Source organism: Acomys russatus, chromosome 4, assembly GCF_903995435.1.
Source record: "Acomys russatus chromosome 4, mAcoRus1.1, whole genome shotgun sequence".
NCBI lineage: Eukaryota > Metazoa > Chordata > Mammalia > Rodentia > Muridae > Acomys > Acomys russatus.
Window position 1 is genome coordinate 64,871,822 of NC_067140.1, and position 20,584 is coordinate 64,892,405.

At 42.2% G+C, this 20,584-nt stretch overlaps 1 protein-coding gene across 1 annotated transcript; it reads right to left on the reverse strand.

The window, feature by feature from the left end:
- Nucleotides 1-858: 858 nt before the first annotated feature.
- Zc3h8 (zinc finger CCCH-type containing 8) lies at nt 859-19,792 on the reverse strand. The gene is made up of 9 exons (XM_051144602.1): nt 19,628-19,792; nt 15,469-15,550; nt 10,110-10,344; nt 8,015-8,148; nt 5,744-5,866; nt 5,290-5,401; nt 4,163-4,272; nt 2,799-2,840; nt 859-1,374 (listed from the first exon to the last, which is right to left on the reverse strand). Exons 1-8 carry the CDS (start codon nt 19,702-19,704, stop codon nt 2,808-2,810), a joined length of 906 nt encoding a protein of 301 aa, XP_051000559.1. The 5' UTR covers nt 19,705-19,792; the 3' UTR covers nt 859-1,374; nt 2,799-2,807.
- Nucleotides 19,793-20,584: the final 792 nt, after the last annotated feature.

Below are 20,584 nucleotides of genomic sequence, written 5' to 3' on the forward strand. Positions count from 1 at the left end.
CTTGGCTCATATTTTGAACAAGATTCTGTTAAGTAGAGTCGTTAAGATAATGAACTTTGTATAGCAGAGGGGTGCTATTATTTTTCCTAATGAAACAATATGACAACAGTAAGTCTCATGGTATTTTCCTAATAATATGAATTCCACTATATAAAATACGTAATTAGACTCTGATCTATACTTGGAAAATGTTGTATGCTGTGTTAAGACATCTTCAAACTCACATTTATATTTTATACAAGTATATAACCTGATCATTGTTTATGAGCCAATTACTCTTTAAAAAATATTATTTATGTGTTACACACACACACACACACACACACACACACACACACACACACACACAGTAATTTTGAGTACAGACACACATGTGTAGGCCAGAGGACAACTTTCTGGGATGTGGGGACCAAACTGTTTGTCAAACTTCCATAGGAAACTTTTACCTGCTGAGCACATCTCACCAGCCCAAGGATGTGGGCATAATTGCTTGCATACTGTATGGATTCTTCACCTGTCAATAAACAGCTGATTGGCCTATAGCTGAGGCAAGAAATGGGAGAGGGAGCTCCAGTAGAGAAAGTGAATTCTGGGATACAGGATTCTGAAGACAGATGTAACCAGTCACATGGGAGAGTTATGATTGGAATAAACAGGATGCTAGTTATGAGTGTCAGGGAGTATGCCAGCTACACTGGCCTAGGCTTTTAAAAATATATTTCAGCCTCAGAGCCATTATTTTAGGAGCTGGGGTGCGAGAGGAAATCATTTGTTTACAGAAGATAAACACATTTTAACAACACAAAGGTTAAGAGTATCGAGTATAAAAACACCACAGCAACAGTTTATAAAGCAACCATTTTATTTAAACAGTAGTAATAAGAAACAAATATCCAACAGGAAATTGGTTTTAAAAAGATCGCAGAACCACATTCTATGCTAAACCATAAAGTGGAACTTTGAATTGTTAAAAACACTATGCAAAGTATTTAATGGCACGTAGGGGTGTAGCTCCTTTTTACCCCATGCCCCCTAACAGTTCTGTCATCATCCTTTCAATTATTTCTCCCATCCTTACTTAACTTTTCTTTGTCTATTTTGTGCTTGTAAAAACTTGTACTTGGAAATCTCAGTTGGAAGAGACTTCGGCAACCTAGCACACCACAGCATTTGCCGCCAGCCAGCATGCATGCGCCCCTCTCCTGTCCCAGGAAGCACCCTCCAGCTGAGCACTGGACCCAACACTCTGTGTCCAGAGGGAGCTGCACGTGAGCACGACACAGAAAGGTGCATTCACCGAGGAACCTTATGAACTATTCCAAATCATCAGTCTTCAAAAGTCTTGAACAGGAATAGATCTGCCCTCTACACAAGCTGCAGAAAAGAACACACATATCAGCTTGTGAAAACTACCAACTTAATCACCCCCACCCCAAACCCATCCATGTAGCAAAAGAAAATATAAAACCCAAAATGAGTTAAATATTCTTCTTGGAGAAAATGGGAAGGAAAACCCTAACTTACATGTAAAATCTAAGGATAGAACCAAACACAACTCCAGAAAACAGAAAAAACAAAACCACAGAAAAAACAAAAACCAGACTATATTGAGTTTTTAATCCTAGGGGGCAAGCAGGTAGATCTCTGTGAGTTCAAGGCCAGCCTAGTCTACACAGCAAGCTCCAGTGTAGCCAGGACTACACAGACAGACCTCATCTCAACCAAAAAAAAAAAAAAAAAAAAAAGATAAAAACACTATATTAACAACAGTAGAGTTAATGGAAATATAAGAACCACCCTTATGATTACAACAAAAAAGTTCACAGATATGGAGGCTGGAGAGTTGGCTCAGTGATGAAAATACTTGTTTGATAGAGGACCCAGGTTTGATTCCTAGCACCACACAGCAGCTCACAACCACACAGATCCAACATCCTCCTGTGACCTCTGTGGGCAGCAGGTCTGAGTGCGGTACATGACATTTATCTAAGCAAACACTCAAGCAGTCTACAAGCAACATAAGCTCACAGAGAGAGAAAGTGCTGTGAAGCTCTCACTACTACCCAAGGCAATCCACATGTTCAGGGATATCAGTAAAAGTTACAGTTAGATATTTGGGAGGGAGGGGGAGGAAAGAAAGAAAAAAGGAAGAAGTTTCCTAAGAACTCATATATAGAAGCCAAGGGATCCTGAATAGCCAAAACAACATCAGAAAAGAATGATGCACAGCAAGACCCTGCCTCAGAAACAAACAAACAAAAACAGAAAGAAAAAAAGAGGGAAAAGACATCCTACAAAATGGTTAAAGGCCTGATGCTCTTCACAAAGGGATTGCAAAAGGACAATCAGGTGAATAGAAACTTTGTCAAAAGATAGTAAAAAGTTGGGCATGGTGGCGCATGCCTGTAATCCCAGCACTCAGAAGGCAGAGGCGGAGAACTGTCTGAGTTCAAGGCCAGCCTGGTCTACAAAGTGAGTCTAGGACAGCCAAGGCTATGGAGAGAAGCCCTATCTTGAATAACCAAAGCCAAATCAAAGCAACCAAACAAACAAATCAAACAGACAGATGGACAGAACTCAAGAACAGAATTTTAAAACTGCATGGCAGGCAAATCCAGACAGACTCCAGCATGCACACATACTTCTATTGAGGAAGGAATTAAAACAAACAAACAAACAAACAAACAAACACTTTCATTTGAAAAGACAGAAAAACCTCTATTGAGGTGGTTATCCCAATTTCAAGAGATGATTAAAAGAATTAAAAAAAAAAAAAAAACTAGTAGAGTCACCATTACCTTTCCAGTCTACTTACATGACTTCTTTTCAGTACCCAAAACCTAAGACAGAAAAAACATTTTAAAAAAAAGTGTTTTTTTAATTCACTAATACCTACTAAGTGCAATCTCAAACAGTTCTAATAACATCCAACCTAACAGCATTTTGCACTACTGGAAGAAATAAAAAACTGATTTCACACAAATAAGTATTTGGTGTGATTCTGATTCCACAGAAACCTTTCCGATTTTATGGACAAAAGCATCTACAGAGAAGCACTTCCGACTTCCTCATATTCATCTGTGCTCAACGAGCTTTTGCCACAGGTGGTTTCAGGAGGATTTTTTTGTTTTCATGCTTATTTAAATATAATTTTGGAGAGACTAGTCTCAGCTAGTGTATAGGGAGAGTGCAATGTCTGCAATCTCACACTCACCTTGCTCCCAGACTAAGAATTCCTCAAGACAAGCTATTTGATCAATCTTCCAGGTAACCGAAATGTCTCAGCCATGACTCTCAACTCCCCTTCTGCGCTTACAATAAAGTTTCTTCTGACTGCTAAAAGTCCACATGCACGCGCGTGCGCGCGCACACACACACACACATACACACACACTAAGCAAATAAACATTTTAAATTAAAAAGTTTAAGAACATTCTAATTCGGGCTAGAGAGATGGCTCAGAGGTTAAGAGCACTGTCTGTTCTTCCAAAGGTCCTGAGTTCAATACCCAGCAACCACATGGTGGCTCACAATCATCTATAATGAGATCTGGTGCCCTCTTCCAGTGTGCAGGCACACATTCAGTCAGACACTGTATAAATAATAAATAAATATTTTTAAAAACTTTAAAAAAAATAAAAAAGAACATTCTAATTCATACTACCAATGAATATTAATCTTTCTTCCAGCTACAAAAAATTAATTTCCAAACCTAAGTAAACTTATAAGATTATCATATATACTAGCCCATACTCTCCCTAAAGAAAAGTATCTTGGGGTTGGAGAGATAGCTCTTCCAGAAGTCCTGAGTTCAATTCCCAGTAACCACACGGTGGCTCAGAACCATCTATAATGTGATCTGATGCCCTCTTCTGCAGATAAAGCACTCATATACAATAAATAAATAAATCTATAAAAAAAAAATAAAAGAAAAGCATCTCTTCTTTTTTGTTTTGTTTTTTGAGACAGGGTCTCTCTGTGTAGCCTTGGCTGTCCTGGACTCACTTTGTAGACCAGGCTGGCCTCAAACTCACAGCGATCCACTTGTCTCTGCCTCCCGAATGCTGGAGTTAAAGGCATGTGCCACCACCGTCTGTCAAAAAGTATCTTTTCAAATGCCATCCTCAGTCCAAACACACAAGACGCTCACCACTGTACTTACTTTAGCCAACAGTTCTTGTGTTTCAGCAGTCAGCGGGGCATGAGAAAAATTACAATGATCACCCTGATAACATTTGGCTCCTGTGTGATAAAACTTGCATGGATATTCATGTAGCACAATGTTAAGGAAAATAACATTTTATCCAATGAAATGATTCATTATTAATTTAATAACTATTTCCTCTAAGTCTTCCCTACCCCTACCAGTAGAATCACTGATTTCTTTTTAAAACGAGACAAGAAAAGGTCTCATTTTAGAAAGACAACTTTTTCTCCTTCATATATGGTCTCAAAATGGGCCACAGGTAAGTTTCACAGGTGAAAGAAATATATTTTAATTACCTTGAGACATGGTAAATTAAAATCAATGAGAACAACATGTTTTACAAATCTGGCTCCTTTATGTATTAGTTTTGTTAAAGTAGAACCAATTTATACAGCATTATTGTCTCAGACCCATCAAGTTAGAATCTGAAGTTCTATAGTGTATGACTAAAGAGAAACAACTTCTGTGCGGCTATTGGTGCTGTCACCCTAAATGCTTGTATTTCATGTTTTTATAAAAAGTTTGGCCGTTAGGACTAAGGCTACACCTTCGAGTTAAGGGAGACCTCCATAAAATGTCTCTACTTTTCTATATGAATAGGACTCAACTGGACACCACCACAGTAGAAACTGACATCCTCCTGGGCCTGACTAGGCTCCATGAGCCTTCCACCACCCACGCAGAGCAGAACGGGCCTACACGTAAGATTTCCTGGAGGGTTCCTCTCTTTCTTATGGAAAAGCACGCACAGTGTGATCACTCTGATACCAAGCTTGGGCTTAGCTACAGCACCTTTTTATACTAACAAATGTGGCTTATTAAAAAGTCCGCATCTCGGGGGCTGGAGAGATGGCTCAGAGGTTAAGAGCACTGACTGCTCTTCCGAAGGTCATGAGTTCAATTCCCAGCAACCACATGGTGGCTCACAACCGTCTATAATGAGATCTTGTACTCTGTTCTAGCCTGCAGGCAGAATACTGTATACATAATAAATAAATCTTTAAAAAAAAAAAAAAAAAAGTCCGCATCTCTGAATGTTCACGCTACACGAAGAGCGCAGAGAATCTTGTGATAAAGGATATTATGCAAATAGAGGCAGTTCTCTCCTCTGGTACAGTATCCTTGTACATAATACTTACACATTTGCTTTTTCTTCTCTAACTCTGCATCATGATCGAAGTTACACTGGTCTCCCTGGGTGTAAGAATAAGCGTCGTCAGACCTCTGCAACTTAACTCCTGCCAAACTTCAAGTGAGAGCGAGAGTCCAGAGAGAATCCTAACAAGCCAGCATCGTAGCACACAACTTAGCCTGCTCAAGCTTTTAAAAATTCTTACAAACATTCTAAATGCAAAACATCTTTAATTAAATCACCTTTTAAAACATAAGGCACTTTATTAATTTTCTTACTAAACTTTTTCTAAGAGGAAAGAGATTTTTAAAGCTTACAGGTACATTTTTAGCAGACTGGCAGCAGTTCTAGTAGACTTCTGCCATAACTGCACTGTAGTGTTTCTTGCTTTCACACTCTCTTACCTTAATACATTTCCTTTCAAGGAAGTATTTGCAAACTTGCTTCCCTTTACGCTCAACCGTGTGCTGATTGATGAAACCTTGACTCATCCTCACACGTGGCTGCTTCTCTTCAGGCTCATCAGCCTTTAATACAAAAAAAAAAACAAACAAACAAACAAACAAACAAACAAAAAACGGACAGGAAAAAAAGAAAAGTAAATCTTTCACTCTGTTTTAAACTACTTTTAATACATTAGAATGTGCCCCTTCTAGCAGGGCATGGGCACCAATGCATCATCTCAGCATTCCAAGGCTGGAGGCTAGAGCAGGGCTACAAGTTCAAGTTCAAGGCCAGCCCGGGCAGTACAGCAAGATCCTGGTTCAAAAGCATCTCCTCTAAAGAGCCTTCAAGAGCTGGACTTTGGTGTATCAGTTTATAAAGTGAATAATCATCAGTTTCAACAGCTTTCAACTACTGAATGCTAGTGCTGATAAAACTTGATTATCTTATTGTACTTTGCCCTTTTTTTTTTTTTTTTTTTGGAAAAGTTATAAGAAAAATGTTAAAAATGAACTAAACTAAAAATATGAAAATATATTACTTGTAATAAAAAGATCTAAAACAGAAAGAGCTTTAGAGTAACTGAAACAAAGCTGGGAATCACAGTCAACAAGAAGCAGTGAAAAATCTCTGGTTCCAGTGACAGGTTTGTACCGTGTACAATTTAAAAAAGAAATTAGAACCTTACAATCTATTTTAGCTTTTTAGGAACAAAACTATTTTTTAAAGAAGTACTTATTTATTTATTATTTATACAGTATTCTGCCTGCACATACATCTGCAGGCCAGATGGGGGAACCAGATCTCATTATAGATGGTTGTGAACCACCGTGTGGTTGCTGGGAATTGAACTCAGAAGATCAGCCAGTGCTTTTAACCTCTGAGCCCTATAACTTGTGACAGAGTTTATAGCTTCTGCATAGCTACATAGTAAATATGTCTTAGGAATATGGTGTGTGCAGTTAAGGAGCTAACACAGCTCCTAATCATCTGCTTTGCAAGAATATCAAGTTATTGGTTTATTAAGACCATAAGAATCATATGTGGAACTGGGCGTGGTGGCGCATGCCTTTAATCCCAGCACTCGGGAGGCAGAGGCAGGAGGATCACTATGAGTTCGAGGCCAGCCTGGTCTACAAAGCGAGTCCAGGACAGTCAAGGCTGCACAGAGAGACCCTGTCTTGAAAAGCCAAAATAAATAAATAAATAAAAATTTTTTAAAAAGAGAAAGAAAAAGAAGAATCATATATGATCAAATCTTTGATTTTAAATGATTCTGTTGTGAGAGTCTGATGCGGGTTTAGAACTTGCTCTTCACAAAGAAGGGCTGTCAGTGCTGCGGGAAGAATCATTTGAATCAATGTGAAGACACAGAAGAGAGGTTGGGTGGAACAGGCAGCGATCTGAACCCTAACCTCAGATTCCCTGCTTGCAAAATATGGGAAAAGCGACAACTTTTATAGAAGTTTGTTTCAATCTTTAGTATTTGGAAACATCCCCCCGCCCCAACACACACACTTTCTGATCTGGGATGTCACTGTTACCCAGGACAGCCTTGAACCTCTGCTCCTGCTCCTGAGCAGTGGGACTACAAGGCAGTCCCATCCATGTTCTACTTCTTTTAACCTCCCCAAACTAGTGACCTCGTGTCTAAGCTGAATAAAAAGCCCGCCACTCAGTTTAAAAGTCTTCGGAAAAGCAGAGTCTAGAGAAGTCGTTTACTGTGCTACGCTGAAATACACATGCACAGTAAGGAAGACCAGCTACAAAGCAAAAGCAAGGTACCAGGAGCAGGACTAGGAGATTTGGTAAGGCCAATGCTCAGAAATAGTTGTTTTTAATTTCCAGAAGGAATCACCTCAGGGTTGAGGGTCTGCAGTGTATAAACTGTGCAGGACTGTGTGGCCTTCCAACTGTCTCCATGGCATTTCCTTCTGCCTCCCAGTTGTCTAACATTACTGATGGCCCAGCACGCACAGGTGCACCAAAGGGCTGGTGACCTGTATTCTGGGCCAATAGGGAAATCACGAGGCTGAAAATGGGTGCTGACAGGCAGCAACCACGCCAAGAGGGAAGGAAGCAGTGGTGAGGAAGGGAAGACCACAGAGTCACAGCAGCTACAGGTCTCCAGACAAGCCTGACCTGTGGGACGCTCCTGCCTTCTTGAAACTGGAGTGAAAGACAGAAACCCTGAAGCACACAGCACCCTCCCACACGCACAACTCCTGTACCTTGTCTTGGGAGCCACTGTTCTTCAGCAAGGCACGTGACCCATCGTTCCCAGGGCCAGGACACTTTTGCTTCATTTTCTTCTCTTTAACTTTCTTGTGACCAGCTTTAGATTTTTTATTTTTTTGTTTGACAGCTAAAAACAAACAAGTTCATTTTAAAAAATAGCATAAAGGTATGACATCAGCTTAACCTTCAGAAATATGCCTTATAATAACTCAGGGAAACTGAAGTTCAGTGAAGGAACACTGGGGTAACAGTGACCTGACTTTCTAGAAGCCTTGCTATTAAGAGGCAAAAAGAGAGCCCTAACATCCCATATTCAAACACATTGTTTTTGAAAAGAAGTGTTGGGTGGGAGAGAAAAGCAAGACAATTAAATCAATCTTGCAAGCCACAGGCCAGAACTTTTTTGTTTTGGCTTTTGGTTTTTTTGAGACAGGGTTTCTCTGTGTAGCCTTGGCTGTCATAGACTCGCTTTGTAGACCAGGCTGGGCTTGAACTTGCAGCAATCCACCTGCCTCTGCCTCCCGAGTGCTGGGATTAAAGGCGTGCGCCACCACGCCTGGCCAGGCCAGAGCATTTTAAAGACAACGGTTGATCTAGTTGGAAATGCCACAGCTTTACGAGAGAAAAAAACTATAGAAGTTTATAATGATCTCATGTATTATATATTTTTCATTGAAAATACGTCACAAAGCTGAGGATGGTGGTGTATACCTGCATGCTGGCTAGTTTTTTTGTTTTTTTGGGGGTTTTTTTTTTTTTTTTTTTGGTCAACTTGACAAAAAATAGAATTATCTGGGAAAGAGGCACCTCAATTGATCAGACAACTCCGTCAGAGTGCCTGCAGACAAGTCCATAGGGCATGCTCTCTATTACTAAGTGATGTGGGAGGCCCAGCTCACTGAGGTTGTGCCACTCTGGACAGGTGGACCTGGACCATATAAGAAAGCAGGTAAGAAAGTATAGGGAGCAAGCCAGGAAGCAGGGCTCCTCCACGGGCTCTGCTTCAGTTCCTGCCTCTAGGTCCTTGCTATGGCTTCTTTTAGTAACGGACTGTTGGTTATGTGGAAGTCGATAATATATGATATAAACCCTTTTCCTCCTCAAAAGTTGCCATCACAGTGTTTTATCATAGTAATATACAGCAAACTAGGACAACTGTAATCCCAGCACTTGGGAGGCACAGGCAGGTGGATCCCTGTAAATTCGAAGCCAGCCTGGTCTACAAGCAAGTCCAGGACAGTCAAGGCTACACAGAGAGACCCTGTCTTGAAGGCCCCCCCCAAAAAAAAACCACCTGGGCTACATGAGATTCCCATCTTAACATATCATAACCTGTCACAAAAAAGAAAATATCTTATATGCACTAAGTTTACTATAGTTGTACTCTGAATGAAGAAACATAGAAATGGAGGAAAGCATTAAAAATATCATTTATGCCAGGCACAGTGGAACATGCCTGTAATCCCAGCACTCTGGAGGCAGAGGCAGGCGGATCGCTGTGAGTTCGAGGCCATTGTGGTCTACAAAGTGAGTCCAGGACAGCCAAGGCCACACAGAGAAACCCTGTTTCAAAAAAACCCAAACCCCAGCAACCCCTCAAAAATTTTCATTTATACTGGTTGGTGGTAGCACACACCTTTGAAGGCAGAGTCAGGAGGATCTCTGAGTTTAAGCCCAGCCTGGTGTACAATGCGAGTTCCATAATAGCCAGGGCTATACAGAGAAACCCTGTCTAAAAAAAAAAAAGAGAGAGAGAAAAGAATTTCATGTGCCTTCATATCTATGGCAAATCCCACTTTAGTAACTTAAGAAAATACATTTCAATTTAATAAGTAAAAATGAAAATAATTTTAAAAAGAAATACATTTCTATGCTGGGACTATGGTTCTGTGATTGGATAGATATCTCCTTAATATACCTGAGGCCTGGGTGATCAATCCCAGCACTTAAACACATGGGCACAGACAAAGACAACATCCAGTCAGCAAGAAAATGAGATTTATGTATCAAGCAACCAAGTCCCGGGGTATGTCTCACATCAAGCATAACGGCGGACAACCATGACGGCTTCTGCAGATGAGCACTTACTCTGCTGGGTACCTCCTGCTCCCTCTTTCTTCACAGATTCTTCAGGGAGTAGTGAGGGTTGAGCAACACTTGCCATCTCTTTAGTTTGTATGTACCGCTGAAGCTCTTTGTCAAAATTATTTTCTGATCCCTGACCGCATGTCTCCTCATCGCTGTACGGCTCATAGTCCTTACTCCGTGACTTTCTACAGGGCAAGCTCTTCGGTGATGCTGTAGAGTTTCCAGGGCGCTTAAACTAAGTAAAGATGAAAATCAAAAATTTCAAAACTTAAGGTTCAAAGCAAGCTTGATACACACACACACACACACACACACACACACACACAGCAATCCAATTCTGGCTATTATCTGATCATTGCTGCATTTGTATAATGGGCACATAGTTTTCATATAGCATTTTCCACACTCTTTTTTTTTTTTAAGATTTATTATTTATTTATTATCATGTATATAGCATCTGCCTGCATGTACACCTGCATGCCAGAAGAGGGCATTAGATCACATTATATATGGTTGTAAGCCACCATGTGGTTGCTGGGAATTGAACTCAGGACCTCTGGAGGAGCAGTCAGTGCTCTTAACCACTGAGCCATCTCTCCAGCCCCTCCACACTCTTTTTTTAAACACCTGAAACCTCTGCAGAATTAAACATGGGCTGGAGAAATGGCTCAGTGGTTAGGAGCACACAGTGCTCTTCCAAAGGACCCAAGTTCAGTTCCCAGCACCACGTCCAACAGCGCACACCTGTAACTCCAGCTCCAGAGGAGTCTGAAGCTTCTAGCCTTGAAGGGCACCAGCACTCAAGTGAACACACACATGCAAACCTAATGAAAAAACAGTAAGTATAAATTTTAAAACACACATGCAAAAAAAAGCAAAACAAACAGACAAACAAAAACCCACAGAGAGGCCTAGGGAGACGGCTCAGTCAAGCATGCACTATGCAGGCCTAACAACAAGTTCAGACCCCCGGCACCATGTACAAGCTGGTTTTGGTGTCCTTGTGCGTCTGTCCCTAGGAGACAGAACTAGGTGAACGGAGACAGATCCTTGGAGTTCACTGGAAAGCAAACCTAAGTGCAGCAATGAACTCAAGGGTCAGAGGAAGATGCTTCTCAAAATACAGAACAATTGAGGAAGATACCAACAGCAGCCCCTGGCCTCTACAAGGGTGCACATACACGCACATACACACACAGAAAACAGAACACAAACTACAGCGGCGTATTTATCTTCAGGGATAATTTGAAGAAAGAGTCTGAATGTGCACAAATGTATTTACAGGCCCGTAATCTCAGCATGCAGGAAGTGAGGGCAAGAGGAGAAGTTCACCAAGAGCCTCAACGACAGAGCACGAGGCCAGCCTGCACCAGGAGAAATTCTGTCTTCACGGGCATCTTCATAAGCCTCGGTTATTAAGACGCCTGCACTTAGCAACACAGGCATATCAATTGTATGGTCATGATAAACATGGATGAACACATTTTACACAAAAAGTTGTTTGTTTGTTTTTTCATCTTACCGAGACAGGTCCTTGCTATATAGCCCAGCCTGGCTTCAAACTCATGGCAATCCTCCTGCCTCAACCTCTCAATTACGGAAACGCGCCACCGCATCTCTTTTCCTTTAGCTACCTGTATCAATTAAGTTCTACTGCAATCCAGTCGTGCCTGTTCATTTGCAAGATGTTTCTGTTGTGCTTAGTTATAACAAAGATTACAACCCAGAGTCACCAAGAGTCACTGAATGGTGCTTTACAAAGAAGCTGGCCTACTCCTATCAATAGACTATGATTTTATGATCTCTAATTTTATTTAGTAGGTAAAGAGGTATGTTAGTAATACTTTGCAAAGAAAAATTAAGGGACACTTGTTTTGTAAGCAAAGGACCTGAGTTTAAGCCACAGAACCCACATTAAGAAAAAAGCAGAAGCCTGAGACGATTGTGCATGCCTGTTAACCCAGCATTCAGGGAGGCTGAGGCAGAGGCAAGCATATCTCTGAGAGTTCGAGGCCAGCCTTATCTAAAAAGCGAGTTCAAGACAGCCAAGGTTACACAGAGAAACCCTGTCTTGAAAAACCAAAATAAATAAATAAATAACAGAGAGAAAGAAAGAAGGAAAAAAGGAAAAAGAAGAAAGAGAAAGCTAAGGAAAAAGAAGTAGGACGCAGAGACAGGAGAATCCCTAGGGCTCTCCTGCTAACAAGATCAGACCACTTGTTGAGTTCCAGGTGAGTGAGAGACCCTGTCTCAATAAATATACTTACTACACACACACACTTAAAAAAAACAGTCAATGATGTCAACACTTGTACACAATCACATACACAAATGGCTTAGGAAGAATTAAGACAAAGACTACAATATTCTAATTCCAATTCCCCTCTAAATAACCTATGGATTTTTACAAAAATCCCACCAGGGCAACCTGACAAACTGATGGGCCTGTGTCTAAGACTAGCCAGGACAAGGCGGATGTGGTGTAACACGCCTTCAATCCCAGCACTTGAGAGGCAGGTCCCTGAATTCAAGGCCAGCATGGTCTACAGAGAAGGTTCCAGGATAGCCAGGGCTACACGGAGGAACGCTGTCTTAAAAAACCAAAAGGAAGAAAGAAGGAAGGAAGGAAAGAAAAAAAGGCAGACAGAAAGAAAGAAAAGCCAGGCGTGGTGGTGCACATCTTTAACCCCAGCACTTTGGAGCCAGAGGCAGGCAGATCGCTGTGGTTCGAGGCTAGCCTGGTCTACAAAGCAAGTCCAGGACAGCCAAGGCTACACAGAGAAACCGTCTCGAAAAACCAAAACCAAAAAAACCAAAACCAAAAAAACCAAAAAAGCAAACAAAAAACAAAAAACAAAACAAAACAAAAAAAAAACCAAAGGAAAGATAGCCAAGACACTTTAAAGAAAAAATAAAACAAAACAAAGGTGCTAGGACTAGCTTACATAATATCAAACCATTATAAAACGGCACAAATTAACTCTGTTAAATGCTGGGGAAGGAAAAGATAACTCAGAGGACAAAAACAGAGAGTTGAGAAGAGTAAACATAAACACTTGATTTTAACAAAAGTGACAATGTAAAACCACAGGGACAAGACAGCCTCTTCCTGATAAGTTAATAGTCCTGGAACAATTAGGTATGATAATTACAAAATAAATGAAAAAATGAGTTGCCTGCACCTCATAGAGAGTATAAATTTCAATATGAATAGGTAAAATAAAGCTTTAGAAAGTAATGTAAGAAAATATATTTGTCAATACACAAAGAACTAGATACATAAAAACATATTCTTAAAACCAACTACCTTAAAATTGTGACATTTATATATATAAAAAAAAACTGGATGGAAAGAAAACTAAAATGAGCAGGTTCTGCAACACTTTACATATAAGAATAATGACCAAAAACTACTCCTAAAGAACCATAAATTAACAAGAAAAAAAAAACAAAAACGACAACAGCGAAACAAAACAAAACAAAAAAACAACCACAAATAATCTCAACGAGGGGAAGGCAGATGGAAAGACTTGAACAAGGTTAAGTAAACAGAAAACTCACAGGCAAACAGTCCTCTGAAAACGCAGCTGTACGGACAAGACTGGGATGTCAGGGCACCCTCCTCAGACAGAGCAACAGATAGGGCCTCTCTCGTCCATGGTGTTGGGATAAAAACAATTAACGCTTTCTAACACAGTTAAGTGTCAACGCAAGGGCAATGCTGCTCATACTCGAGGACCCAGCAGCTAGCTCCTCTCCCAGGGCAATGCAGAGTGCATATGCAGGACACAAGTGAAAGGACAGCCCAGTGCCTCCCTACAGTAGGATGTCCTGTGTTCATGGAGGACCTACTGTGCGGCAATAGAGACGAATGCGCGCACACTAGGTTCATGAATTTTAAACAGTATCCTTAGGGATGACCACACAAGCAGGAAGTCTTCAGGAAGACCGAAGAACAAGGAAGCCGTCAGTTTACAAGTTACGACCGCTCATCTCAGGGGCTAACACAGACGGAGGAGGCAGCAATACTTTTTCTTGACTTGCAGGGCTGCCCTGGGTGCCCGACTGTTAGCCATAACCCCACACCTATTGGTATTAGTGACTGAAGAGCCCGGGTTGAAGCAACCCCACTTGGGATAATCCGGGTGGCCACCTTTTCATCTGACTTCCTTGGACATTACTTTAGAATACAGCATGCTACCTGCTGTCTGTGAGGGGGATAGTACACCGATTATGAACTGCAGACATGAAGGAGTGAGGCCTGTACGACTTGACTGCCCCTGTGAGACAATAAAACTGCAGTTTCTGGACCTCGGCCTCAGTTCTTATCCATGGCAGCTACACATACAAAGACAGTATCTATGTGGTAGCTCCGGGTCTTCCCCAGGAGATGAGGGCGTGCCAGCTGTATCCTCTCTCTCCTGGATCTTTTCATAAAGCTGATTTGTGCCTTACAAGTTTTGTTGCCAATAGGAACACAGTCTTATGAAATATGTTAACATTTACTGCCTCCCCTCAAAAATTTCAAAAGAAAGAAGAGCAGATATATTGACTTTGTGGTGGACTGAACTTGAGTCTCCCCCAACTCTAAATCCTTTCTTCTTTCTTTCTTTTTTTGGTTTTTGAGACAGGGTTTCTCTGTGTAACAGCTCTAGCTGTCCTAGAACTCCCTCTGTAGACCAGGCTGGTCTCGAACTCACAAAGATCCTCCTGCATCTGCCTCCCAAGTGCCGGGATTAAAGGCGTGTGCCACTACCAGCTCACGATTCTAAATTCTTATGCACAGTCTTTATCCTCAGGATTTCAGAGTGTGGCCTGCCTATTTGGAAATCAGGCCATTGAAGATGAAGTCAGAAAGTTTCCCAGAATCATGGAAAACAAAAAAGCACCAGAGAGGTCTGGATCAGATCCTGTCTCACACATCCCAGAGGGAACAACCCTGCTAGCTGCTTGCTCTCAGATTAACCCAGCCCCAAAGCTACAGGATAATGCATCTGTTGTTCTTACTGCTGTGTTGTGTCTTAGTAAGGCAGTCCCCAACACACGAATCCGGGTTTTAAATTAGTAATTACTAAGGCTGCATTAAGCTAGCAAGTCAGACTTTAAATTTTATATCTAATTTCACAAGAAAGAAGCTTTTCAAAAACAGTTTCCAGTCCACTTCAGAAACAGGGAAGCTGATCTTGTTGCAATACTGACACACTCTCCATCTGATGGTGAGGGCAGTTCATGCTAAGAGACAAGAAAGTTCTGGAAAGATGAGTTTCCTTGACCTAAGTAACTGAGCCCCAAATGCTGAATACAATAAGACAAACAAGATCCCTCATGCCTTCTGTTCAACGTGCCAAAGGAATCTTACTTTCTTGGGAACTTTTCCACAGACCCGCTTTACTTCCCGTTTGACTGTCTGTGTTTCTTCAACTTCAGGACCATCTACAGTTCTGCAGCAAAAAAAAAAAAAAAAAAAAAAAAAAAAAAAAAAAACAAATAACACAAAGGGATTAATCACACAGCCATTAAAATTCATCGCCTGCATTTGTCTTAAACTAAACTTGAAATGTACAGTCTACTCTAAATGCTCTATAAAAATCAACAACATTAATAAAAACAACAACGTAGGTCAGGAATGGCGGTGCAGTCCTTTAATCTCAACACACAGGAGGCAGAGGCTGGTGGATCTCTGTGAGTTCGAAACCAGTATGGTCTACACAGCATGTCCTAGGCCAGCCAGCGTTACATAGTAAGGCTCTGTCTCATAATAACCACAGCAATAACGATGTTGACCAGTAAATGTTACTATGTATATGCATAACCTATAGGACCGAAACCTCGTATTACATAATCTTAATGCTTCAGAAGTAGCCTGCATATAAATCGCCATTCAGTCATCACTCAGTACATACTAAGTGTCCACCACATGTCAGGCTGTGGTTTCAGATCACGAGTTATAACAATGAAAAAGGTAAGCTGCTCCTGCCTTCTGAGAGCTTTCTATCTTCTTCAGAGAAAAATAATACAGGTACAACACTTCAGTTAGACTTGGGGTTTTCTAAACAGAAAAGATATGGAAGAAATACCAAAGAGGACCAAGAAGAGACTTGATACCCTATGAGCATATACAGGGGGAGTAAGTCCCCCTCAGTCACAGTCATAGAGGAGGGGAGTAAGGGGAAAATGGGAGGGAGGGAGGAATGGGAGGATACAAGGGATAGGATAACCACTGAGATGTAATATGAATAAATTAATAAAATAAAATAAAGTAAAAAAAATAAAGAGAAAAAATATCAAAGAGGAATATAAAAGAGAAGGGTATATCAGGTAAAATGCAGGATGCTTTCAGAGGTTAGGAGACAAACACCTAAAAAAAATAGTCAAGCACGAGAAATTGGCCATGCATAGATACTGTGCGAGGTAATTCCTGAGTGTAGTCTAACACAGCGGTCCTCAGCACAGTACAGCTCAGCGGTTCTCAACCTTCGAGTCTTGACCCTTTGGGGGGTGGTATATGACTCTTTCAGGGGAATCGTATATTATACATTTATACTACAATTTTTTGCAGTAGCACATGCCTTTAATGCCAGCACTCAGGGAGGCAGAGACAGGTGGATCACTGTGAATTCAAGGCCAGCCTGGTCTACAAAGTGAGTCCAGGACAGCCAAGTACACATAGAGAAACTCTGTCTCAAAGAACCAAAAAACAGTAGCATAACCAGTTAGTTATGAAGTAGCAACAAAAATAATTTTATGGTTGGAGGAGTCACTGCAACACGAAAACTCTATTAGGGTCACAACATTAGGAAGGCTGAGAACCACTATTCTAGCAGATGAAGGGATAGAAAATATCAGAGACTGGAGAACTGTGCCTTGGACCACATCCCGTCATCCTACACTGTCCTCTCCACTTCACTACTCCATTGGGACTGATGGATGATTCTCAGTCCTATTTCTTGGCCCACCCATTAACCCGTAAGCCAGCTCCAGCAATACTGAACTGTGCCATTTCTTTTTTTCCCCTATTGTAGACTCTGTCTTGTCTTGTTTTGTTTTGTTTTACAATTAAACTTTATTATACAACCCAACTAGCTTACACAAGAGGGAAAAAAGGTTAAAGGGAAAAAAGAGTGAACCTTCCCGTATCCGTTCCACAGGCCGGGTCCATAGGTGTCTCTGGCCTGCGTGCAGGTCCGACCTGTTCGCTGATCCACGTGCGCTCAAGCCCGGTCTGAACCTGCAGCTGCTCTCTCCTCTCCGCCTGCCTGTGTCACGTGGAGTCCCCAGGTCAGCTTCCTGAATTCCAGGCCCAGGATGGCTCCACCCAGTCTATCTCAGGGAGTATCCATGGTATGTCCAGGGGTAAAGCCCGCCAAGACTGCTTTCACCTGTGACAAAGCTTACAGTCCTTCCCACACCCTATTGCTATTTTTTTTTTTTTTTAAGATAGGGTCTTACTGTGTAGGCCAAGCTGGCCTCAAGCTCAGAGATCCACCCGCCTCTGCCTCCCCAGTGCTGGAGTTAAAAGGTGTGATGCCACGCCCTATTGCTGCTTCTTAGTCTCCTTGGTTGATGCTTCCTTCATCTTTGCAACTCTTTAACAAAGCCTTTCTTTTCTCTATGGTTTCATTCTTGGTGATGTCTTTCAATCTAATGTCGTTTGTACACAGCTGATTCCAATATCCTAGTCTCCAACTCCCTACCCTTAACAACCAGCCAACTTCCCTTTCAACTGACCTGCCTGGATACCCCCCAAACACCACCACCTTCCAGTAAGACTTTCCAAACTATCCTCTTTATCTGCACTCTCCTGATGACTCCACAGCACTTCCTAACTCCTCACTCAGGCTTTTCATTTACCCCATAGCTTTCATTATCATAAAAATACAATGCATCTGCAGTTCGCCTCAGCCACCTCGGTAATATACAATTCAAGAGCATTAGTATTTTCCTGCATTTCATTCATTTACTGTTCTATCATCATTGCCTAGAATGATGTGCCTTATGTCAAACAGAAGTTGTTTCAAATAAATGAGAAGTATTCCCATCATGAACAAAAAGCCGCCTGTTTCAAGGTGGAGAAACGGCTCAGTAATTAAGCGCCCTCTTCTGGCCTCCAAGGGCAGTGCACACATGTGGTGCAGAGGCGTACCTGCAGGCAAAACATTCGTACATACAAAATGAAAATGAATTAAAACAAACAAACAAAAAGATTCAACACACTAAAAAACAAAACAAAACAAAAAAAAACTCTACAGGCAAAATCAAAGATAAACTGAGAGGAAACACAGAAATCTGAAATCTTGTTGTTGTTGTTTGTTTGTTTTTTCGAGACAGGGTCTCTCTGTGTAGCCTTGGCTGTCCTGGACTCACTTTGTAGACCAGGCTGACCTTGAACTCACAGCGATCCGCCTGTCTCTGCCTCCCGAGCGCTGGGATTAAAGGTGTGCGCCACCACGCCCGGCAAGAAATCTGAAATCTTGAAAAAGCCCAAGGTCAAAGTGAAAAGCAGGCGCACTCCTTTCTTCCATATCATTCTTCGCTTATCTTTTGCAAATCCAAGTGTCTCTTCGCTTTTCAGACAAACTTTAGCAAACGTGCTTTTGTCTAACATTACGTTCAAATTGTTAGCTATTTTATTAAAATCTTGCTCAGTTCTCATACATGTGAAAATTACCAATTCGTTCTCTTGCTGTTCTTAAATGTATTACCTGCAAGTAATTAGCACCCATTTCTTCACTGTATCTATAGGACTTAATTCACAAGAGTAACTCTGCTTTAGAAGCTGGGTGACGAAGGCCGGGCGTGGTGGCGCACGCCTTTAATCCCAGCACTCGGGAGGCAGAGGCAGGCGGATCGCTGTGAGTTCGAGGCCAGCCTGGTATACAAAGTAAGTCCAGGACAGCCAAGGCTACACAGAGAAACCCTGTCTCGAAAAAATAAAATAAAAAATAATTTTTAAAAAAAGAGTAGGGAAAAAAACTCGTGAAGGTGTGTCAAGGGTTCCACTGAGTCAAGATGGGAGACAAAGGGTTAGCAGAGATGGCTTTGGGGAGCACTTTCAACTCAAAAGTTAACGGGTATCTGTACAGAAATTCTGCACTAAGTACGAGAAAAACAACATGCTCTTCCAATTTAAAAGAATAAGGCAAAACAGCGCTTGCTGCTTTATTCTGGGATTTTGGGTGTCAGGATCACTGGCAGGGCAGTTCTGTATGTAGCCTTCAAACTCACTACAATCAAAGTCTGAGCTGAGTGACAGGAAACAGGTTAAGCGCACGTGCGAGGGGAGCAGCCGGCCCCTGGAGGGCAGATTTGCTGAGGCCGGAGCCTCCTCCCGCCGCCCGGCCACTGCCCTCGCCCCCGGTCCCCCACTCCGACTTCCATCCCACTTCCCCTCGCGACCTCTCGGCTCTGGCCTCCGCCCACGCGCTAGCCCAGGCTCGGGGGGGGGGGGGCTTCTTCCAGGAGCGAGGGGGCGGAGCCCGGGCGGTGCCCCTGCAAAGGACGAAAAACGTGTGGATCACCTTTCCTCGGGGTTGGCAGCCGGTTTTTTGCCGAGGGCCGGATTGGGGGGTTTTGAGAAAAGATTTTCAAAATCCATAACTCAGATCGTCCCTCTCCACGGCGAGCAGCTACCGAGCAACCAGCAGAGCCCAGGCTCTGAGAAACCATGAAGTGCGCCACGGGCCACAAGCCCCGCCCCCCGCGCGCACGCGCACGTGCTGTCTGGCTCGACTCCGCACAAGCCCTCGCCCTCCCTACTACGCATGTGCAGTTCTCACTTGGGCGCTTTCGGTACCTTCGCTGCGCACGCGCAGTTCCCAAAGTTTGACAGGCGGGTTTGCAGCAATCTAATAGCATTAAAAAAAAAAAAAAAAAAACAGGCGGTGGCGGCCCACGCCTTTAATCCCAGTACTTGGGAGGCAGAGGCAGGCGGATAGCTGTGAGTTCAAGGCCAGCCTGGTCCTACAAAGCGAGTCTAGGACAGCCAAGGCTAACACAGACAAGTCCTGTCTCAAAAAAACCAAACATTAATTAATTAGTTAATTAATTGCACAAAAAGAAACTTACATGGTCTCTACAATAGAAGAGTAAACAAATATATTTAAAGCAGGCCGTTCATTAGAAAGAGCTGTGTGAAGGCTCTTCGGAAGAGTGGGGCATACAAGCTGAAAGGGGTGAGCTTGAGTGGGGTGAGCTCAGTCTTGAGATAATTTCCAGAGGAAGGGATAAAATTGTTGTTAGATGTGCGTCCAAAGGAGAACTCTGATGGCAGGAAAATAGATAACATTTGGAAAACAGGAAATTGTTTAATGGAAATAAATGTAAGAAAGTAAAACTATGTGTTGGACCAGGACAGAAAACCTGACTCTGCTGTAACGGGGGGTAGGGGTGGGGGTGTCACACCACAGACAAATGAAGAAAATTATTTGAGGTCAGACCTCTTCCAGAGGGAAATTCTACCTCCTCGGTTATGTGGA